The sequence below is a fragment of the Lissotriton helveticus genome, chromosome 1_2 (assembly GCF_964261635.1).
Source record: "Lissotriton helveticus chromosome 1_2, aLisHel1.1, whole genome shotgun sequence".
NCBI classification, from domain to species: Eukaryota; Metazoa; Chordata; class Amphibia; order Caudata; family Salamandridae; genus Lissotriton; species Lissotriton helveticus.
The window spans coordinates 396423488-396443315 of record NC_136058.1 but is presented as its reverse complement, the minus strand read 5'-3'; the positions used below and the strand labels follow the sequence as shown (position 1 = coordinate 396443315).

General features: G+C 44.2%; 1 protein-coding gene across 2 annotated transcripts in view; it reads right to left on the bottom strand.

Moving 5' to 3' along the window:
- Nucleotides 1–2676: 2676 nt before the first annotated feature.
- Nucleotides 2677–19828, bottom strand: part of LOC144806323 (uncharacterized) — a 62854-nt gene continuing 45702 nt past the window's right edge. The window contains exons 3-4 of one of the 2 annotated variants that reach the window (XM_078672720.1): nt 7547–7714; nt 2677–7367 (exon numbers count right to left, since the gene is read on the bottom strand). In XM_078672720.1, the coding sequence (XP_078528846.1) occupies nt 5040–6518 (1479 nt within the window). In that variant the 5' untranslated portion in view covers nt 6519–7367; nt 7547–7714 and the 3' untranslated portion in view covers nt 2677–5039. Of the gene's footprint in view, nt 7715–19828 lie in introns of both variants that reach the window. The other variant, XM_078672715.1, reaches the window with a different exon arrangement.

Sequence of the window (19828 nt, the reverse complement as noted above, 5' to 3'; positions counted from 1 at the left end):
TTTCAATACTGTCATGAAATATAGCTATTCTTTTTGTTAAACATATTGAAATAACTTTATCACAAATTTAGGGAACTCTAAAAAAGTGTTTTCACTCTTTAACTTGAAGCTTCCTAATAAAAATACTGATCTGCTAGGTCATTTAGCTTTCTCCCTAAAACAAGCACAGTTTTGATTTAAGAGAGATGGTTCTTGTAGAGATACATATTGGGGTTAATTTACAAAAAACTATTATAGCGCTTCTTTCATCTTTAAAAAAGTTTTAACTATGTCCACGAAACGCAACAATTTAATTTCTCTCCTATAAGTGATACATGCAACATTTTATATCCAATAATTTAACGTAATTTACTGATAAACTTATCTGGTAAAGATACATTATTTTCTTATTTCTAATGGTGTCACACATCTGGTAGAATTAACAGACTTCTCTTCTGGAACAAAAACTGCAATGAGAAGGCATTAAATAGGATAATTAACATTCCGTTATTCTTAATGCATTTTCTTAGCACACAGAGGTATTTCCCTAAATTGATCACAATATTTCAAGGAATGAATGAATGAATGAACAGTGTTTTATAATGCGCTACTTAGCCCAATGGGCGTCAAGGCGCCTAATCCAAATACCTGTCTTATGCCCGGTGAAAGCTTACTAGTAGGCCTCTTTAAAATACCAAGTTTTTAAAGCCTTTTTAAAGAGGGACAGCAACGGTTGCGCCTTAATCTCCACAGGCAGGGAATTCCACAATCGAGGAGCCACAGTAGCAAAAGCCCTTCCTCCCCATCTGACCTTCCTAATACGAGGAACGCACAGAAGATTCATGTTGGAGGAGCGAAGGTTCCTGCTGGGAGTATAACACGTTAGCAAGGAGCCTAAGGCATCCGAGGGGCCCGCAAGTAAGACTCCGAAAACCAGACATAGGATTTTAAATGAAATTCTAAACTGGATCGGGAGCTAATGAAGGTCCTTCCTGGCTAGCGTGGCAGAGGAAAAGATGGGAATGTCCAGAACAAATCTGGCGGCCGCGTTCTGAACACTCTGCAGGCGTTGGATCAGGGCCTTATTGATATTTGCATACAAAGCGTTGCAAGAATCTAGCCGGGAAGAGACCAGCGCGACCACGTTCTGTTTTCGAGCCTGGTGGGACAGATAGTGAGCGATTCTTCTATGAATCCTAATGACTCCCCATCATGTGGCCACAGTTCTATCTACCTGAATGTTCATAGACAACGAGGTGTCTATAAGAACACCAAGGTTCCTGGCTGAGTGCGATGGAGTAGGACAGGCTCCCAATGAAGGGGGCCACCACTCACTAGACAACACATCCCGGTCCTTGCCGAAGATCAGCACCTCGGAATGTTCTGTGCTCAAATGTACAATTAAGGGGTAAGAATACATACCCTCGGCCACATGCCACTCACAGCTCAGCTGTACAGATGCATGTTTGATTACAAATGATTATGGTTTGAGCTTAGCTTAAACCTTGTACACAGTTAAATAAAGTAGCATAAGCTCAAGAGTGTGAATTTTGCAGCCATAAATAATGTCTTTTAAGGTTTTCCAACATGCAATATGGTGTCAGCGATTCATTGCAATGTGTAATTTGGCGGATGAGTGAAAGCAGCTTTGCCGGCTCAACTGCGAGTTGCAAAGACACATCAAAGGTATTTCACCACAAATGCAGTTGCAAATAATTTATCATATCCAGATACCTGAGTTAGGGTAGTATCTGTTTTGGGAGTTGCTACATTTTTATTACCTAAGGATAAAAGTGAATTGACTGTTTTAAATAATTCCTTAGTTGAGTTTTCAGCTGCTCGATTTTATCTGTAAAGAAGGCAGTTTTAGTCACCTGAACCATAGTTTTATAATCTTTTATTATAGTTTTATATTTTATGTATTCCTCTAGGCTGTAACTCTTCCTCCAAAGTTGGACTTGGTGCCTACATTTCCTTTTATATTCTCTGAGCTCATAGGAGCACCATGGTGCGGACCGATAGTTCGTCTTTGATTTAAAAGGCCCTACTTGAGAGACTGCTGCATCAACCCTGCCTCATACCTGGCAGCAGCTTGCTCCATATCATGATCAATTGAGGGCTTGGATTCACATAGAAGATTGTTGGGTTTGTTTTTATCAACTTTCTTCCTTGCACAATATTTTATTACTATTCGTGTCTTGGCGGAAACGGACTGCATAGCTGGACCACAAAGATTAAACGAAATGCTTCTGTAATCAGTTCACACCAAACGCAGAGCTTTTCCGACCGATGAATTGATGTTATTGGTAAATATACCATCGACGGTGTGATGAGCACTGCTCAGTCTGATTTATGACCCAGGTTGCGTCACAGAGGTGAACCACTGGCGCACTGAGATATTTTGTTCTTAGATAAAAGTCCCTGACAACTTAATATTGGAGCTGTGAACAAAATGATTTTTCTGAATGATTTTCAATGGGAGAAAATTAATGTTAACTTAATGATTAAGTTACTCTTCATTTAAATGTTCCCCCATTTTGAAGGGTCACATTTACAAACAGCAGGGCCCTGACTCCCAGTGGCCAGTAGACATCGTGTCGTAAGTATAACTGAAAAATACAGCCATTTTTTTTTTTAAATGAAACAAATTTAAAGTGCAGATTTTTTTCCATATTATAAGCATTTTTGAAGAACATTTGTTAGCACTTTAAATTTCTCTCATTTAAAAAAAAAACTGTATGAAAGTGTCGTACATATAACAGTGCAAAATATGGTGAAAGGTATGTCATGTGCAGCAAGTACGTACAACACAGGCTCTCAGTCACCCATATAAATATAACCATCCATATGTACACATTTGTTCATACATCCCCAATGACGGCGCTCTAACTGACGCACATGGCAGCCCTGCCATAGTACCCTTAGTCAAATATTTTGCTCAAACTATAGTGTCTCTACGGATATTAGGCCTAAAGCAATGAAGATGGGCGTGGAGGTGGTAACTGCGTGAGATGTTTAGCCTCCAGCAGCTAACAATTTTTACTTATCAGAAGCAGCTTTCACTAAAGAAAAGGTTGGAGACCCCTGCTGTAAACAGTTAAATACCTGCAAAATTCAATAATTTGAAAAAAACACAAAACAATACAGAACTCCACGCAGAACGATGGGTTTCCGTTGTGCTGCTCCTGTGAAAGGGGCCCGTTGTTACACTTGCAAGGACTGCTTAAGATAGATAGGATAGGAATGATGCAAACTGGGAGGGGGAGGGGCACCATGTTACCTCCACTCTTTGCAAGTGGGGCTTCAACTATATGGATCCAGCCCACAAGGTTCAGAATTGGCCTGTGAAACAGAAGATTCCTTACTAAGGTGTACAGGATACAGCGTGATAAGTATACGGGAGAGGCAGCAATGTACTGTCCTGATTAGACCATGATAATTAACTAAAACAGTCTAAATTTTGACTATTCAGGGACTGTTTCACATGAACTATGTCTCCTGAGAATCAGTTTTGCTTAACTTTTATTGTACAAAAGTAATTCACAGTCCTGTTTATGAGTATAATATGTGGATCTGATTGTTTTATCATCATATCACTTTCAGCTTGAGCACTGTGCTGACATTACTCAGAAATGTATATGTACACTTGTTACTGAGAATACAATTTGAATTTTTTTAAATGAAAAGGACTCATCTGAATGTTATTCATTTAAAAAAAGGTGAATTAATCTCTACACATGGCCTGCATATGTGATACATTCCTGTGAGATAATGAACCCACGAACCCCTGGGTTTGTTCACAATGAGAATGGTTAGTGCTCATATGCGTCTTCGCTCGTCACTCTGGAGCAGAAAGAATTTGACACTGAGCTGCGCGATGTCTCCTACCGGCGTGCAGCAGGACTGCTTTAAAGTTTCAGGATCCAGTCTGGCGCCTGGGGAATATTCTCACGGTGAAGAATTAGCAGGTCAAGGAGTATCCACCAGAAACAGCGTGACCAAAGGTAAGTAACTTGTTTATTACGTTTAACTTCTGCTGTATTTTATCATCAAAATTCTGCATTCAATAATGTTCACAAAGTGTACAAAACACTGCACCCAAAATATATATTTCAGTCTTATGTAAACAAACAAGGGTGAGTAGGAGCCTTTTGGGTCTAATACATTTTAGACAGAAATAATGTGAATTTTGTGGCAATTAGTTGATTTTGCCAGCACTGACATTTCTCTGAGTCGAGGAGTGACCTTGAGAGTTTTGTAACTTTCAGGTACTGTAACTGCTGATTTTTGGCAATTTGTTGACTATTTTCAATCCCGCAAAATTCTTTTGAGGTTGCAAGTAAACCTATTGCAACTTTAATTTTTTCTCTTACATGTAAAGTCAGGTTGCATTAGAAGCTTTTCAGCAACTCAGGATGATGGTTCCTATTCACCTGGTGTGGATGCATTTCTCATGTTTAGTGAGACTGACTTTCTTTTCTGACTAAATCCTTTCTTGCATTCAGAGCACGTATAAGGCTTTAATCCAGTGTGGGTCTTTCATGTCGAATTAGATTATATTTGTCAACAAACCTTTTCTGACATTCAGAACACCCTAAGGCTTTTTCCCCCTGTGTGAGTACACTCATGTCGAATGAAAAGCAGTTCGTAACCAAAGATTTGCTTGCATTACAAGCACTCATAAGGTTTTTCCCCAGAGTGGGATCTCTCATGACATGTAACACTGTCTTTCAGATAAAAGCGTTTCTAGCATAAGGATTTTCTCCAGTGTGGAGTTTCTCATGGTGAGATTGTGTTTTTCTCTGAAGGTATTTCTGGCATTCAGAGCACTCATATGTTTTTTTCCCAGTGTGGAGTCTCTCATGGTTAGTGAGGCTGTGCCTATCAAAGAGGCATTTCTGGCATTCAGAGCACTGGTGACGCTTTTTTCCTGTGTGTGTTTGCTCATATAGTGTGAGACTGCATTAAAAATGTAATCTTTTCTGGCAATCAGAGCACGGAAATTTATTTTGGACTGTGTGTGTTTGCTTATGGTGCTTGTAACAGCTTCTAGCTCGTTTCTAGCAGTTAGAGCTCTGATAAGTTTTTCCCCCACTATGGATTCTTACATGTTCAGTGAGATTAGATTTATGTCTGAAACTTTTTGGGCATTCAGAGCACCGATAACGGTTTTGTCCAGTGTGGGTTCTTGTATGGCTAGTAAGTCCTCTTTTTTCACTGAAACATTTTTGGCATTCGGAGCACAGATAAGGTTTTTCCAAAGAATGGGTTACTGCATGTCGAGTAAGTCTCCATTTGTTACGAAACCTTTTTTGGCATTCAGAGCACTGAAAAGGTTTTTCCCCAGTGTGGGTTCTTGTATGTTCAGTGAGTCTTCTTTTTTCACGGAAACATTTCTGGCATTCGGAGCATGGATAAGGTTTTTCCAAAGAGTGGGTTAGTGCATGTCGAGTAAGACTCGGTTTGTTACGAAACCTTTGCTGGCATTTAGAGCACTGATAAGGTTTTTCCCCAGTGTGGGTTCTTGTATGATCAGTGAGACTGCTTTTTTCACTAAAACATTTCTGGCATTCAGAGCACTGATAAGGTTTTTCCCCCGTGTGTATTCTTATGTGCCGAGTGAGACTGCTTTTTACAGTAAAACATATCTGGCATTCAGAGCACTGATTAGGTTTTTCCAAAGAGTGGGTTATTGCATGCCGAGAAAGACTCGGTTTGTTAGAAAACCTTTGCTGGCATTTAGAACACTGATAAGGTTTTTCCCCAGTGTGGGTTCTTGTATGTTCAGTGAGTTTGCTGTTGTAACTGAAACATTTCTGGCATTCAGAGCACTGATAAGGTTTCTCTCCAGTGTGGGTTATTGTATGCCGAGTGAGAGTGTTTTTGTCAATGAAACATTTCTGGCATTCCGTGCACTGATAAGGTTTTTCCCCAGTGTGGGTTCTTGTATGCCGAGTGAGAGTGCTTTGGCCACTGAAACATTTCGGGCATTCAGAGCACTGATAAGGTTTTTCCCCAGAGTGGGTTCTTGCATGTCGAGAAAGACTCAATTTGCTACAAAATCTTTGCTGGCATTCAGAACACTGATAAGGTTTTTCCTCTGTGTGGATTCTCACATGCTCAGTTAGATATGATTTATCGCGGAAACATTTTTGGCATTCAGAACACTGATAAGGTTTTTCCCCAGAGTGGGTTCTTGCATGTCGAGAAAGATTCATTTTGCTACAGAATCTTTGCTGGCATTCAGAACACTGAAAAGGTTTTTCCCCAGTGTGGATTCTCACATGTTCAATTAGATGCGATTTATTGCGGAAACATTTTTGGCATTCAGAACACTGATAGCGTTTATCCCCAGTGAGCAATTTCACATGTTCAGTGACATGAGATTTATGGCTAAATCTTTCTTCCCCAGCTTGTGTTATTTTGTGTTGAGTGAGGCTGGGTTGAACACTGAATTTGTTCTCATAGTCTGTGTTTTTACAAGATTTATTTCTAGTGCTAATGTCACCAAGTTTGTTTTTCTTTTGCTCATATGCCATGCTTGGAGTGAACCAGATCCTTCCTGGAGTCCGGCTTGTTTAGAAAATGGTCAGCATTAATCTCTGAAACAAATCATGGGCAATCTCCGTAACGATTGAATTGAGCAAAATTTGCCTGGAAGTTGCCCTATAAGCACCTGTTGACAGGTTTCTTGCAGATAATGGTCTTCAGGTTATGACCTCTTCGGAAGCAACTTATTTTGTGACTGATGTTTTTCTCACATTCCTTTGTATAGGTTCTTAGCAAAGCAGTGATAAAGGTGTTAGTTGGATATTTAATGATTAAATGTTAAGTTCCATTTTGCACTGACGTAATGACAGTAACCGAGGACGTTAGAACATGCACAGTACTATTGTGGATCACCAGTCGCAGAACATCAGTTCCTTTTAACCTTCTTATACATTGAGCAAAGTTTGTAGTTCTGATGACAGGGATTCACATTAGATATAGCTCCCCAGTGTTCACTTAATCAGTTTTTATATTTAACAGTTCTACATATACTCCTGCACAACAGATAATGCTAAGCCAATTTACATAGAATCCATCACAGAACAGTACACAATAAAAAAGAAACATTTATTTGAGATGGTCATGGACACAATGAAATGGTGTATCTTTAAGGGAATTGCAAAAGAGAGGCGAGTGGTTTGAGGTGTTATATCCAGAGGCAGATAGTCTCGAGTTTTCACTGGTTAAAAACGGTTGTTGAGCAAGAGTGATTTTTAATCTCAGTGCTTTTCTCTGTCGGATGTGTCGGCTTCAAAGTCTTCTTTCGGCGTCTTTTCTATGATGGTATGTAGAAGAAACCTTTTGCAATAACTTTCTGTTATGCACCGTGTGCTTCCTCTCTGGAATTAGATGAGGCTTTAGATTAACATTTATTCTGTCATGCTGAGGCAATTCGTCTTTCTGATAATTTTTCAGATGAGCATGCTGAAGTGGTCTTTCAACATTATTTCTGATGCTGTGTGCACAAATATGGCTTTGCTCTGGGTTAATGAAATGCAAAATTAGAGACTTCACTTACAGGTATAGCACTTTTCTCAGCTCCCAGGTCAGCGCAACACCTAGATTTTAGAAATTCTTCAAACTTAAAATGCTGGATGTCCTTCCGTTTTTCAAAATAATCCTCCTTATGGCACTGACATTCGGTTGCCTAGCGCTAAACCTTGCGTTCTTTGCACATAATTTCAATCTGTAGATTTAAAATTAAACAGTTAATAGAAGTAAATTTCCAAAAATATAAGTTACAAGTCAAATGAATGCAGAATTGGAGAATTTTGATAAATTTTAGCTCTTTTTCTGACACAGCAGAGCGAAGAATTGTAAACTGAGAGCACTCGGTTGTAAGAGTGAGAATTTGTAAAATTTCCAAAATTTTAATAGACTCGCATAACTTACATGTACCCTGTGGAGTTGTAACGCAGTATCCCAGAGTCATATGGACTGGCACAAATCATCTATTTATAAAAAAAATACTATTCATTCATATGTAATGTAGATTTCTGGGTTGGGAATGTCCCCTCCATTGACAACGGGCGTTTTCCCCTGTCAAAGTTGCCAACTGCATGTATCTGTTATCCTGACTTTTGATTTTTGGCCTCGGCTTCACGATAATCTATTGTGTGATGCGAGCCCTATGCCTAGATCTATCCCTCAACTAACCGAAGCGCAAAGAATTTAAAGTGTACTTTCATGTGTTAATTTTATTCCAGCTGATTATCAGTTGTTAGGTTTTTCTGACACGATTTTTCCAGATGGAAACATTTGACGGAAAATCTGCAAAAGACTTTGTCTGCAGCAGTAGCAACCAAGATTTGTGCTATCTTTTTTTCTAACTGGGGGAACACACAATGCTTTGCCCTGTTAGAACCAGATTCCCCTTCCCTCCCCTACTCTTGACACCCCCAAAACCAACTACATGAATATATCTACCACCTGCTGGAAACAGGTGGTAAATATTAGTGAGAAAAACCCTATGAAATGGCAAATTGCGTGTGGTTTGAAGACCAGAAAAATTTGCTCCTCATGGCAGTTCCCCATTCAATGGCGTCCACCTTGCACCTGTACGTTACTGGGGAAATCTATCACAAACTAAAGGAAACCATTATGTGAGAATTTTCTGCCGCCCCAGTACTGTGCAACTTGTAACAAGGGACTATGAGAGGTCTTGGACCGGGCCTGTGACCTGGAGGGTCACACCAAGTGTGCCCTTATTTAAGGCAGAGGACTGTCATGGGTTTAACAGCTAGAGCGGTGGTGGCTATGCACCCTGTTGAAAGGATCAATAGCCTGATGAGATCTTTACATCAGGATCACTGGAGTGGGGTCCGACTGACGCACCCATTTAATGCTCTGTTTCTATGTCCCTGCCCAGGCTTTTGAGCTAACATCTCAAGTGCGTGTTAACCATGTTGGTGGGTGTAGCCTGTGAGGGGCATACACAGAATGTGAGAGTGTGCCAGAGTAAACTACATCTCCTTTCTACCAGTTGTGTATACAAGTGGGACCATCTAGCCCTCTTGTATGCTCCAGTTCAAAGTCCTCTGTTACCAAGGAATAAAGTGCTCTGCCGAGCACTCAGGTGCTTGCTTGCCAACAGGATTGGTGTCTGCCTGACAGTCTATCCAAGTTGAAGGGGCATCACAAGTAGGCTGAATTGATTGCTGGTGCGTCTCCCTGCAAGGGCGGGTTGAATAGCCGCCGGACTCTGCAGTACCTTTCACGCAGCCTTATCTTCTGGGAACCGGACCGACACCTCGCGGCACCCGCTCCGCGGGCACCACTCGTCTCCTTGGGTCCCCCAGTGAGTGTGCACACAGGACTCGAGCCACAATCCACCAAGGCTCGTCGCGGGACTGCGAGGACCAGCGGGCAGCGCGCCAACCTGCCACAGCTGGTCCTCTTCCCGCCGCCTCCTCCCTGTGCATTCAAATTGGGGGCTGGACATCGGCTCTGCGTGCGTCTCCCTGCAAGGGCGGGTTGAATAGCCGCCGGACTCTGCAGTACCTTTCACGCAGCCTTATCTTCTGGGAACCGGACCGACACCTCGCGGCACCCGCTCCGCGGGCACCACTCGTCTCCTTGGGTCCCCCAGTGAGTGTGCACACAGGACTCGAGCCACAATCCACCAAGGCTCGTCGCGGGACTGCGAGGACCAGCGAGCAGCACGCCAACCTGCCACAGCTGGTCCTCTTCCCGCCGCCTCCTCCCTGTGCATTCAAATTGGGGGGCGTGTTCTCCCTTCTAAGAACTATATAGGTGGACCTACATTTCCGGCCCGCGGGACGCGCGCGGACGTGCGCGGGCGAAGACCGGGCCACGAGCGGGCCCGTTTGTGCCCGTTCGTGACCGATCGTGTCCGGGCCGGGCCCGCCCCCTTGTTTTTTCTACTACTCCTTGACATACTTAGTGTGGGGAGATGTCCTGTCGAGAAACCAGGAGCAAGTCATCTTTAGCCGGAGCGGCTATTACTGGAGGTATGGAGAAATTTCTGATTAGAGCTAATACCCTCATTGACACTGAAATAAACGTTCTCGAGAAGCGTTTATCAAAGGAACTATCTGCCTACAAAAGATCTTCCCTTGGAACTCTGGCTAATGCTAAAACCCCCGACCGGCTTACAGAGACTAATAATAACGCCACGGTGGGCCCATCCTTAACAACTACTGAGACCAACCCGGCGTCACTTGATCTGGACATATTGGTTAACGAAATTCTTCCAGAAATTGATATGGCCCTTGATATTAATGTGCCCATTCCCTCAGATTCCGCTGTTATTTGTGATACTATATCAAATGGGGTTAATGACGGGGCTGCAACCAAAAGTAAAAGGCCATATAACTCGAAATCGGGTGGCAAATCAAAATCTGCCAAACATCAACATGATTCCCTTAATCCCACACCAGGTTCATCCCAACCTTTACCTAGCTTGGATTTTTCTTGAGAAACCCTGGGAGCCCTCTTTAAATCTTTTTTATTCCCCCTAGAGTCCAAACTGGAACGCATTGAACTTCGTCTGACTAACATTGAGAAAACCTCTGCTGCTATTCTAGCTAGATTCCCCAAGTCTAATATTCTCTCTAATCCCTCTAACCCCCAAATCACCCCCACTAATCTAGGTCCCCCTCTAGTGAATACTGCTGTTCCCTCTTTGCAACCCCCTATGGGCAATCTAGCCCCGATTCAAAGCAGCAATTCTAACATTCCTTCTTTGCTACCAGTAGGCCCAGTTCAATCAATGACCACTACTAACGGGGCCACATCCAACGATCATATAGCTCCCCCACCCCCTGATAAGATTGTCCCTAGACCACGTAGGCCTGACCTGCCCCCTGAAGCCAATCGCTTCATGGTAGTTTTGGCCGGTGTCCCTCCCCTAGAGGTTGGAGAAGCCGAGACTTTCCAATCCCTCAAAAGTAAAGTCATTAGATGGCTGAACTGGAATAGACCCCTCCCGGCCCACCTTCATAATGAAATTATCATGGTTAGAAGGGTACCTTGGCTGGGTAAAACCAGAAAGTCTATAATTGGGGACTGTATCACGGTGAGTTTGAGACCCCAGGGCAGTTTTGCACATATGTGCCGGGTTTAATAGATCCCTCGATTCCACCATCCAGACGCTGTCAGTGTCCTTCTTCTTTCCCCCTATCCATATGCATCATGATCAAGGCCGAGGTAATTGGACGAGGGTTGAGCGGAGGGGCAGATTTCGTGGATATGAAGCAAGAACGGTCTTGTTGCCTCCGGAGACCCCCTTCTGCGATGTTAACCGATTTAACTGTCTTAACGGATTAGATGGAGTCGACTGACTACCTCCAACTTATGTCTCAGTCCCCACCCTCCCTGCTACTGGTAACAGTTTAGTAGCAGCTATGGGTAAAAGTTTATCCATCACTCCTGCACCCGTAATGTCCCCCACCGCTACCTCGGTACATTCAGTATCCCAGGGAACTGACCCCCCTGGTAACAGTTTAGTAGCAGCTATGGGTAAAAGTTTATCTATCACTCCAGCCCCCGTAATGCCCCTCACCCCTACCTCGGTACATTCACTATCCCAGGGAGCTGACCCCCCTGTCCCTTCCCACCCTCCTGTTCCTACGGTCTCCTCCGTTGCCATTATGCCATCAATGACATTTTCTAGTGTACCAGAGGCTATTGAACCAGCCTCCGGTACCCCCGGCTTCAAATTTGCCAGCTGGAATATTGCTGGCTGGAGCCGGCAAATGTCGTCCTTGGGCTGGAGCGAAATCCTTTCCGAGTTTGATGTCTTATGTTTTCAGGAGACGTGGGTAACAACTGATATCATCTTTGATGGATTTGTGTCATATAACAACCCGGCACAAAGGTCTAATATGGGCAGGGCCAAAGGGGGGGCTAGTAATCTTACTTTCTGTGAACCTCCCTGTCCGTGTGAAATTGCACCAGACTGTGGGTTTTCACTCGCAAATTTTAAGCCTGGAACACAAAAGGGGTCATGTAACCCTGTTGATTAACCATTACAACAATTTGTTCGATGCTTCAAATACCTCAGTTGTGGATGAGTTAGGTTTAGCAGTGAGTAATATATGTAAAGGCATCCATAAACCTCTTGATATCATCTGGGGAGGGGATTTCAATATTCGTACCTGCCCCCACTCATTCACTAAAATTGGCGGGTATGACGGGGATAATGGGGAAAATCGGGCACATTTTATACACTCCCCTTATGTTGACTCCCTTAACTCTTTTATGCTTAACCAGGATCTACTGATACATTCCCCGGCCACAGACCATGAGGGTAATCCAGTACCGACTTTTGTAGGAATGAATATGGCCTCTGTTATTGACCATTTTTTAGTTTCTGTACATATTGTTCCATTTTGTACGGTTCCTACTGTTGTAGATTTTGGAAGTCGCGATCATAATGCCATCACCATGTTGATCTCTATCTGGGGGTCTCCGGTTAACATCCAGCGTACGACAGTAGAAGACTTAACCCCCTGTAGGCAGAATGGCATCCGCATTAAATGGTGTGCGGATAACTCTGAGAAGCTGCAGCACAAAATTGTAGGAGCGGGGTCTGTAGCAATACTTAAATGTTTGGATCCAGAGGCATCCTCTCAGTGTATTATAGCCGATTTTGAGGAATTAGGTACTATCATAAAAAGATCCCTACCATCACCAAAGGCTTATCAAAGAAGGCAAATGCCGGTTGGTTTGATAGTGCATGCACCAAATCCCTCCAAGAACTTAAGCGGGCACTCTCTAAACAACCCAGAGACAGGGAGGCCATTACATACCACAGGCAGACATACAAACAGCACCTAACACGTAGAAAACATGAGCTAAGGGAGCTTGCCTGGGATGATCTGACTAAAGCTGCAATACTGCATGATAGTAAGCTCTTTTTGGAATACGGTCAACATCCCTTTTCTTGTAAAGGAAGACTTCCCTATACTATCAGCTCAGGTTAGCGAAGATAATTGGGTTTTATATTTTACAGAAATCTTTGACCCGGCTGGGGAGGACTGTGCTAGCTCTTCTGCCGCCCTGTATGAACCTAGGCTATCCCTGGGTATTACTCTTCAAGAAGTGGATATTGCCATCAGTCAGAGTAAAGGGGGGAAGGCACCGGGGACCGGATGGGGTCCCGGTTGACCTGTATAAATCCAACTTGGCACTTTGGAGCCCGCTCCTGACCCAGGTGTTTAATGCCTCAGTTAGGGATAGTACACCATCTACCTGGAGTGAATCCATAATTCTACTGATCTACAAGAAGGGAGATAGAGGAGAGGCTAAGAACTACCGCCCTATCTCCCTTCTGGATTCCTCACTCAAGATTATGAGCAGGGTCCTACTAATGCGATTGGAGGAATGGGCAGAGGACAATAAAATTCTAGCTGAATCTCAATATGGCTTCCGTAAGGGTCTTGGGACAACAGAGCAGTGTATTAATCTCGATCTTATCATCGGGAAATACACCAAAGCGAAACAGGGCTCTTTATTTCTCAGTTTCGCTGATCTCTCAAGTGCCTTTGATCTAGTGGATCATACTTTGTTATGGTCCACTTTATTGGAAATGGGAGCCCCTTCAGCAATATTATACTTCCTGGCCAGACTCTATAATAAATTATCAGCCAGATCCGCTTTGGCCAGGCTGGGGAATGCACCAGGAAAATCAGGGTTAAATCAGGCATAAGGCAAGGCTGTGTGTTGGCCCCGTTGCTTTTCTCCCTTTTTATAAACTCTATAGGGTCCGAATTGAAGAGGGTGCATGGGGATTCCCCACAGGTTGGTGGTCACCCTGTGCCGGTCCTGCTATATGCTGATGGTACGGTTCTACTCTCGCGTACCCCGAATGGACTCCAAAACCTTATGAACTATTTTTACGATTTTATTAAGGGGAGAAAACTAAAAATTAATAACTCTAAGACCTTCATTATGGCCTGCGGGAAACAGATGAAACTTTCTAAACCATTTCATTTTAACAATCACAGAATAGAGGTAGTGGACAAATTCTGTTATCTCGGCATAACTTTTAATAACAGAGGGACTTGGGCACCAGAGATTTTAAACGTGAATGCCAAGATGGGCAAAAGCTCCTCCGGAGTATTCCGCTTTGCATCCAAACTAGGTAGTCGTCGCATCCCTGACATGTTAAATATCTATAGACATAGATGTGTATCTATTGCCCTATATGGATCAGGTATATGGGGCTACTGTAATTACAGGGATCTGCAAGTTACAGAGAACCAGTTCCTTAAAAGACTCCTTTGCCTTCCCTCCTCGGCATCCACTGAACTGAGCCATAGAGAGGTGGGCGTGGATTATCTTACAGACCTAACGGGATTGAGACCTCTTATGGCTTGGAGGTCAATCTGGGCTAAGGATAATACCGATTTTACCAGGCAGATCATTTTAGATTGTCTTCGGTTGGACAATGCCCGTAAGATCCCCTGGTTAAATTATGTCTCATCTTCTTACAGTGAAATTTTTAATCTTGATATTTTTGATGACCCCCTGAGTACCGTCACTGTACCGAAAAAGGAGCTTAAAAATGTTTTTCTAGGGACCAAATCTAACCTGCGTAGTGTCCAATGTAGCCTCATGTCTACTCACGTATTTTACCACTCTAACATGTTGGACGATTGGGGCATGCCTATGTACTTAAAAGCCATTACCAAACAATCTCACCAGTTTGTTCTCACTAGGTTTAGATTAGGCATTGCCCATAACCTGGTGGCTTTCCCACAGATGAAAATGTATAGCCCAACCCCTTGCCCCTGTGATGGCAAAGCAAAGCAAAGCACATTGCACTTTATGCTTATCTGCCCTTTTTACTTGCACCTTCGTCTCTACTACCTCAAACCTGTTTTTAAGAAATATTCTGTGTTTACTACTGCCCAAGCGATGAAATTGTTATTTGCACTTGATACGTTGGACATTTGTTTCTTTACCGCTACCTTTTTACTAAAAGCTGTCTCTCATAGGAAAAGCCTGGTGTTTTAGCCTTGGTCTTTATAAATATCTGATTGTCTGGCCGACATACCTGATACCATTTGAGCTGTTTAGCTTATTGAAATATGTGTTGCACGTTTTGTATTTTATTCTGTATTTTTAATACTGTATGCTTTTATGATTGTTTTGAATAATCAAATAAAGCTTTGAAATTTGAATTTGATTGCTGGTACCGGTTCTGAAGAGCCTAGAAGCCTGCCTGCCTGTCTGTCAGGTTAGAGAAGGGATTTTGACTATCCAACAGGAGGACGAGGCTGTCCTGGTAGAAGCAAGGTCCAGCGCATCCCTTGCAGCTGTATGGGGCCGGAGGAAGCCAACTACTGGAAATCCATCCAGCAGGACAGGGAGTCAGACGGTCCCCCGAGACTCTCCCAACAGCTCAATGCAGAAAATAATACTCTATGACAACGCCCATGACGACGCCCAGTCCAGTGATAAATGTGTGCTGCCAACCAGCCCATGCAGGGCTGCACATGCCACATTCTTAACAAACCCAAGAGCGGCTGAATCTACGGACTTCCTGGAGAGACTGTGTGGGGCTGTATCTGCCAAATTCCTGAGCGGTCCATGCCAGAAGCCCATGAGGGACTACAACTACCCAAGTGTCGAACACCCTGCCTGAAGATACGCCTGGGGTTCAGCCGGCCATACGTTGTGGGCTCAATTGCAGATGGTGGGGCCCCCAGAGGGCCTTCACTCACCAACAGGCCAGGTGTACCGCAAAACTTTAGGACTGCTGATCTTCACTGTAAACTGTAAAGAAAAGGCAAAGAGGGTGCCCTACTGAACGCTGCCATGCACCCAGGACGTAAGAGCTCCACAAAAGCCTGCTAGTGGGCCAGAGCTCTCAAGCGCGCAGGCGTGCCCTGCGAATGCTGGACAGCTGGAAAGGGACCCTGACAGGACTGACTCATGTTGTGAAGGGGTAAGACACTTAAAACTTAGAGCACTTGTGTATGAGGGTGAATGAACTGCACTTTTCTCCCGCTCTGACCCTGGTCAGAAGCAAGAGTCTCCTTTTTAATTTGTTATTGTATTTAAAAATTGTGTGAAAATACTTCCTACCTGCATTTAATTCTGTGGTGTGAAATACTTCCTTCTTACACTTTACTCTGTTGGGGGCACTCTGAGCTGGTTGATAGGCTCTGTGGGAACTTCCGCTCTGTGTTTTGGGAATTGGAGTTAGCGCTCTAGTTTTGCGTGCTAACGCGCACTCACGCACGCATTATCGGCTTTAAATCTTGCCGATTACGCCTTCGCACAGCGGACGCGCGCAGTGGGTGCGCCAGTGGCAAGCCCATCTGCACCCGTCCGCGCCAGGACGTGGCCAGGGGCCAGAACCTCTGCTCGACCCTCTTCAGACAAGTATGGCTATGATAGGGATCAGCTGTTTAGAGTTAAAGGTGAGAGCAGGAGTGAGTGCGTGCATAGTCTGTCTTTAGAGGAGAAGAATATATGTTGCCCTCTATGTAACTATAATTTTAAGCCCCTCCAGGCTGCTCCCCCATTGACTAATGGTAAGGGTAAAGTAAAACCTATTTCCATTATTTTACTTAGCTGTCGCTCCCTCCAAAAACATTCTATTCAAATTCACCTTCTTCTTGAGGAGAGGAGTTTGTATTGTATTGTGGCATACTTGTATAGCGCGACCTGTCACCACCAAGGGCATCCTGGCGCTTTGACCCATAATCCAGCGAAAACAGTAGCTCAGCCTATCCTGGAAAAAGATGAGTTTTCAGAGCCTTTCTAAAAGCTAAGAGATCTTCAAGGCTTCTCAAGGATATAGGCAGAGAGTTCCAGAGTTTGGCTGCCGCTACTCTGAACGAGCGGCCACCCATCCTCACTCTCTGGAATCGCGGGACTACCAGTAGCCTGGACGACGAGGAGCGTAGAGCTCTAGATGGACGATACCAGGCAAACATTCGCCGCAAAGGGATGGGGCCCAGGCCATGAATAGCCCTGAACACAATACACGCTGCTTTGTAGCGCACCCGCAGATGGACTGGCAGCCAATGAAGTTCTCGCAGCGCTGCCGTAGAAGAGCTATGGTAGGGGCGAGAGAGGGCGAGTTTGGCAGCAATATTTTGCACCCTTTGCAACTTGCCCAGAAGTGTTACCGGGGCCTCCAGAAGTAGTGCGTTACAATAGTCAAGTCGACTTAGGATGGTACAACGCACTACTTCTGGTCTGGCTTGCTCAGGGAGGAGAGGAAGGACCTTGCGCAGCATACGAATCAGCATCATACATGTAGAGGTGGTCTTGTTTACATGTAGATCCAACTGCAGGTTAGGCCCAAAAGTAACGCCTAGATTGCGCGCTGATTGTGCCGCAGACACCGTCTCTGAGAAGGACGGAGGCCAGAAGTCGACTGGGAGATCTCGAGGAACTCGATCGGTGGAACAGTGCAAGACCTCTTATAGAGTTCTGATGTACTCTTTCTCACGGAAACATGGACGAATAAGGATTCTTATGCGGATATAGTGTAAGCTCTCCCCCCAAACTACGCAATTTTTAGGCAAGATCGTGCCATTGGTGGGGGGGGGGGACTGCTATTATTTGTAAAGACATCTATAGATGTAGAGCCACCAACTGCCACATATCTGATTGTAAAAGCCTTTCGTTTGGCATAAGTTGACCTCCAACCTGTACTTTTTCCGGGATTCTTATATATTGCCCACCAGGAGCACTGGGTAATTTCTGTGAATACCTCCCAGAGGTAGCTGCCAGTGAGGCGAGTCTATCGTCCAATTTTTCTATCTTGGGTGATTTGAATTCACACTTTGAGGATCTCGATTTCTCCCCCGTGAATGACCTTACTGAATGCTTAGAAACATTTCAATTCAAGCAAATAGTGACTGGCCCTACTCATAATCTGGGACATTTGCTTGATCCCTTGTTGACAAATCTCACAGACATCGCTTGGTTGAGTCTATTGAGATTCCTTGGTCTGATCACTTCCTTTTAGCTTTTATCTGGACCCCCCAAGAGTCCTTACAACCGTCAGTTAGAACTAAACAATTCGGCCTTATATGGTCTAAACTTCCAGTGGAAAGATGGGCAACCAGTCTTATAGAGTCCACTCCCATTCCTCATTCTGATCCAACTTAGACGAATGAGAATTTGTACAATTGGCTGGAGTCTTCACTTGACATAATTCTCCCAAAGAAAGAGCTTTGTCACCGTGTAGGCCCAAATATGAAAGCTTGGTATACTCATACTCTGTAAACAACTCGAAAGGACATGGAGGAAGGACTTTACAGCAATAAGTAAGGGCAAATATAGAGAGGCAATTAAGGTCTATAAAAAGGAAATAAAAGCTGCCCAAGCCAGCTATTATCACGGAAAAATCATCACAGCATCTAATTCCCCTCGGGAAATGTTTAAAATGATAAAATCTCTTCACCCCCCCCACCCCCCCCCCCCCCCCCCTAGTTTCCCTGTTGATGGTGGTAATGCTTTAAAGCGTTGTGAGGAGTTAGCTAACTTTTTTCCATTAAAGTTCAAAACATCTATTCTAGTTTTCACCAAAGGATCCTAGATACAAATATTTAACTGCTTCCACAACAGGCTATGCTGGATGAGTTCCCTCTACTTTCCCTGCCTGTACTGCAGGATCTTTTGAAGTGTCTGAAATCAGGATCGCCTGCAGGCCCTGCCCCACCAGCCACTCTGTATTTGGTCTCAGAGATAGTGTGCCCAGTTATGCAGGATGTAATAAATGCCTCGCTTTGAACAGGCCAGGTGCCCTGTCTTTGGAAACAGGCTAGAGTCAGGGCCCTCTTAAAAAAGCAATTTGGATCCGAAGGACTGGACCAACTATCGCCCCATTTCTTTACTGCCAGGAATTAGCAAACTAACAGAAAAATATGTGAATTCCGTATTGGCAGCTCATCTTGAGGAAAATGACTACCTCCACCCGACTCAGACCGGAGTCAGGCTTCATCAGGGCATGGAGACGGCCCTCCTTGCTGTGGTGGAAGAATCCAGAAAGATCATGGATGACGGAGGCTTCGCTGCTATTATTTTATTAGATCTCAGCGCAGCCTTCGACACCGTGAACCTTCATATCTTGATCCAAAGACTCAGGGAGGTGGGAGTCGCAGGCACTGCCTTAAAAGGGCTACAGTCCTTCTTGACAGATAGATCTTTTGCCGTTTTTAAAGAAGGAGCCCTTTTTCAGCAAAGACCTTTGCAGTATGGAGTTCCCAGGGGTCGTCACTGAGCCCTACCATGTTTAACATCTATATGAGGCCTTTGGCGGGGGTGGTACTCCCCTGGGGAATACACATTGTGACCTATGCTGATGACACCCAATTGGTGGTGTCTCTTAGTCAGCAAGATAAATCTGAGCCGGGCTTAGCTGCCTGCCTTGCTAAGGGATCTGAATGGATGGACCTGTCCTTTCTCAAGTTAAATGGGGCCAAGACAGAAATCATGATCCTGGGCCATGCATCCCCCAACAATTTAGATCTTATGTGGCCCAGTTGTCTTGGTTCTCCGCTGGCTCCGAAGAAACAAATGTAGAGTTTGGGTGATTGGTTGTATTGCAACTTGAACCTCTCTGCGCCCGCATGTAAAGTGGCGGGGATCTGTTATGGTCTTCTTACGTGGATACGTAAGATCCTTTCCTTGCTCCCATTTGATGCCAGACGGTTGTTGGTTCAGGCCCTCATCATGTCTCGGCTGGACTCCGCGGATGCAGTCTATTTTGGTGGGCCACAGGGAACTATTAAGAGATTACAGATTGCCCCACATTGCACGGCCCGTCTTTTGTTGAACATCCCTAAATGTAATTCTGTTAAGTCGGCGC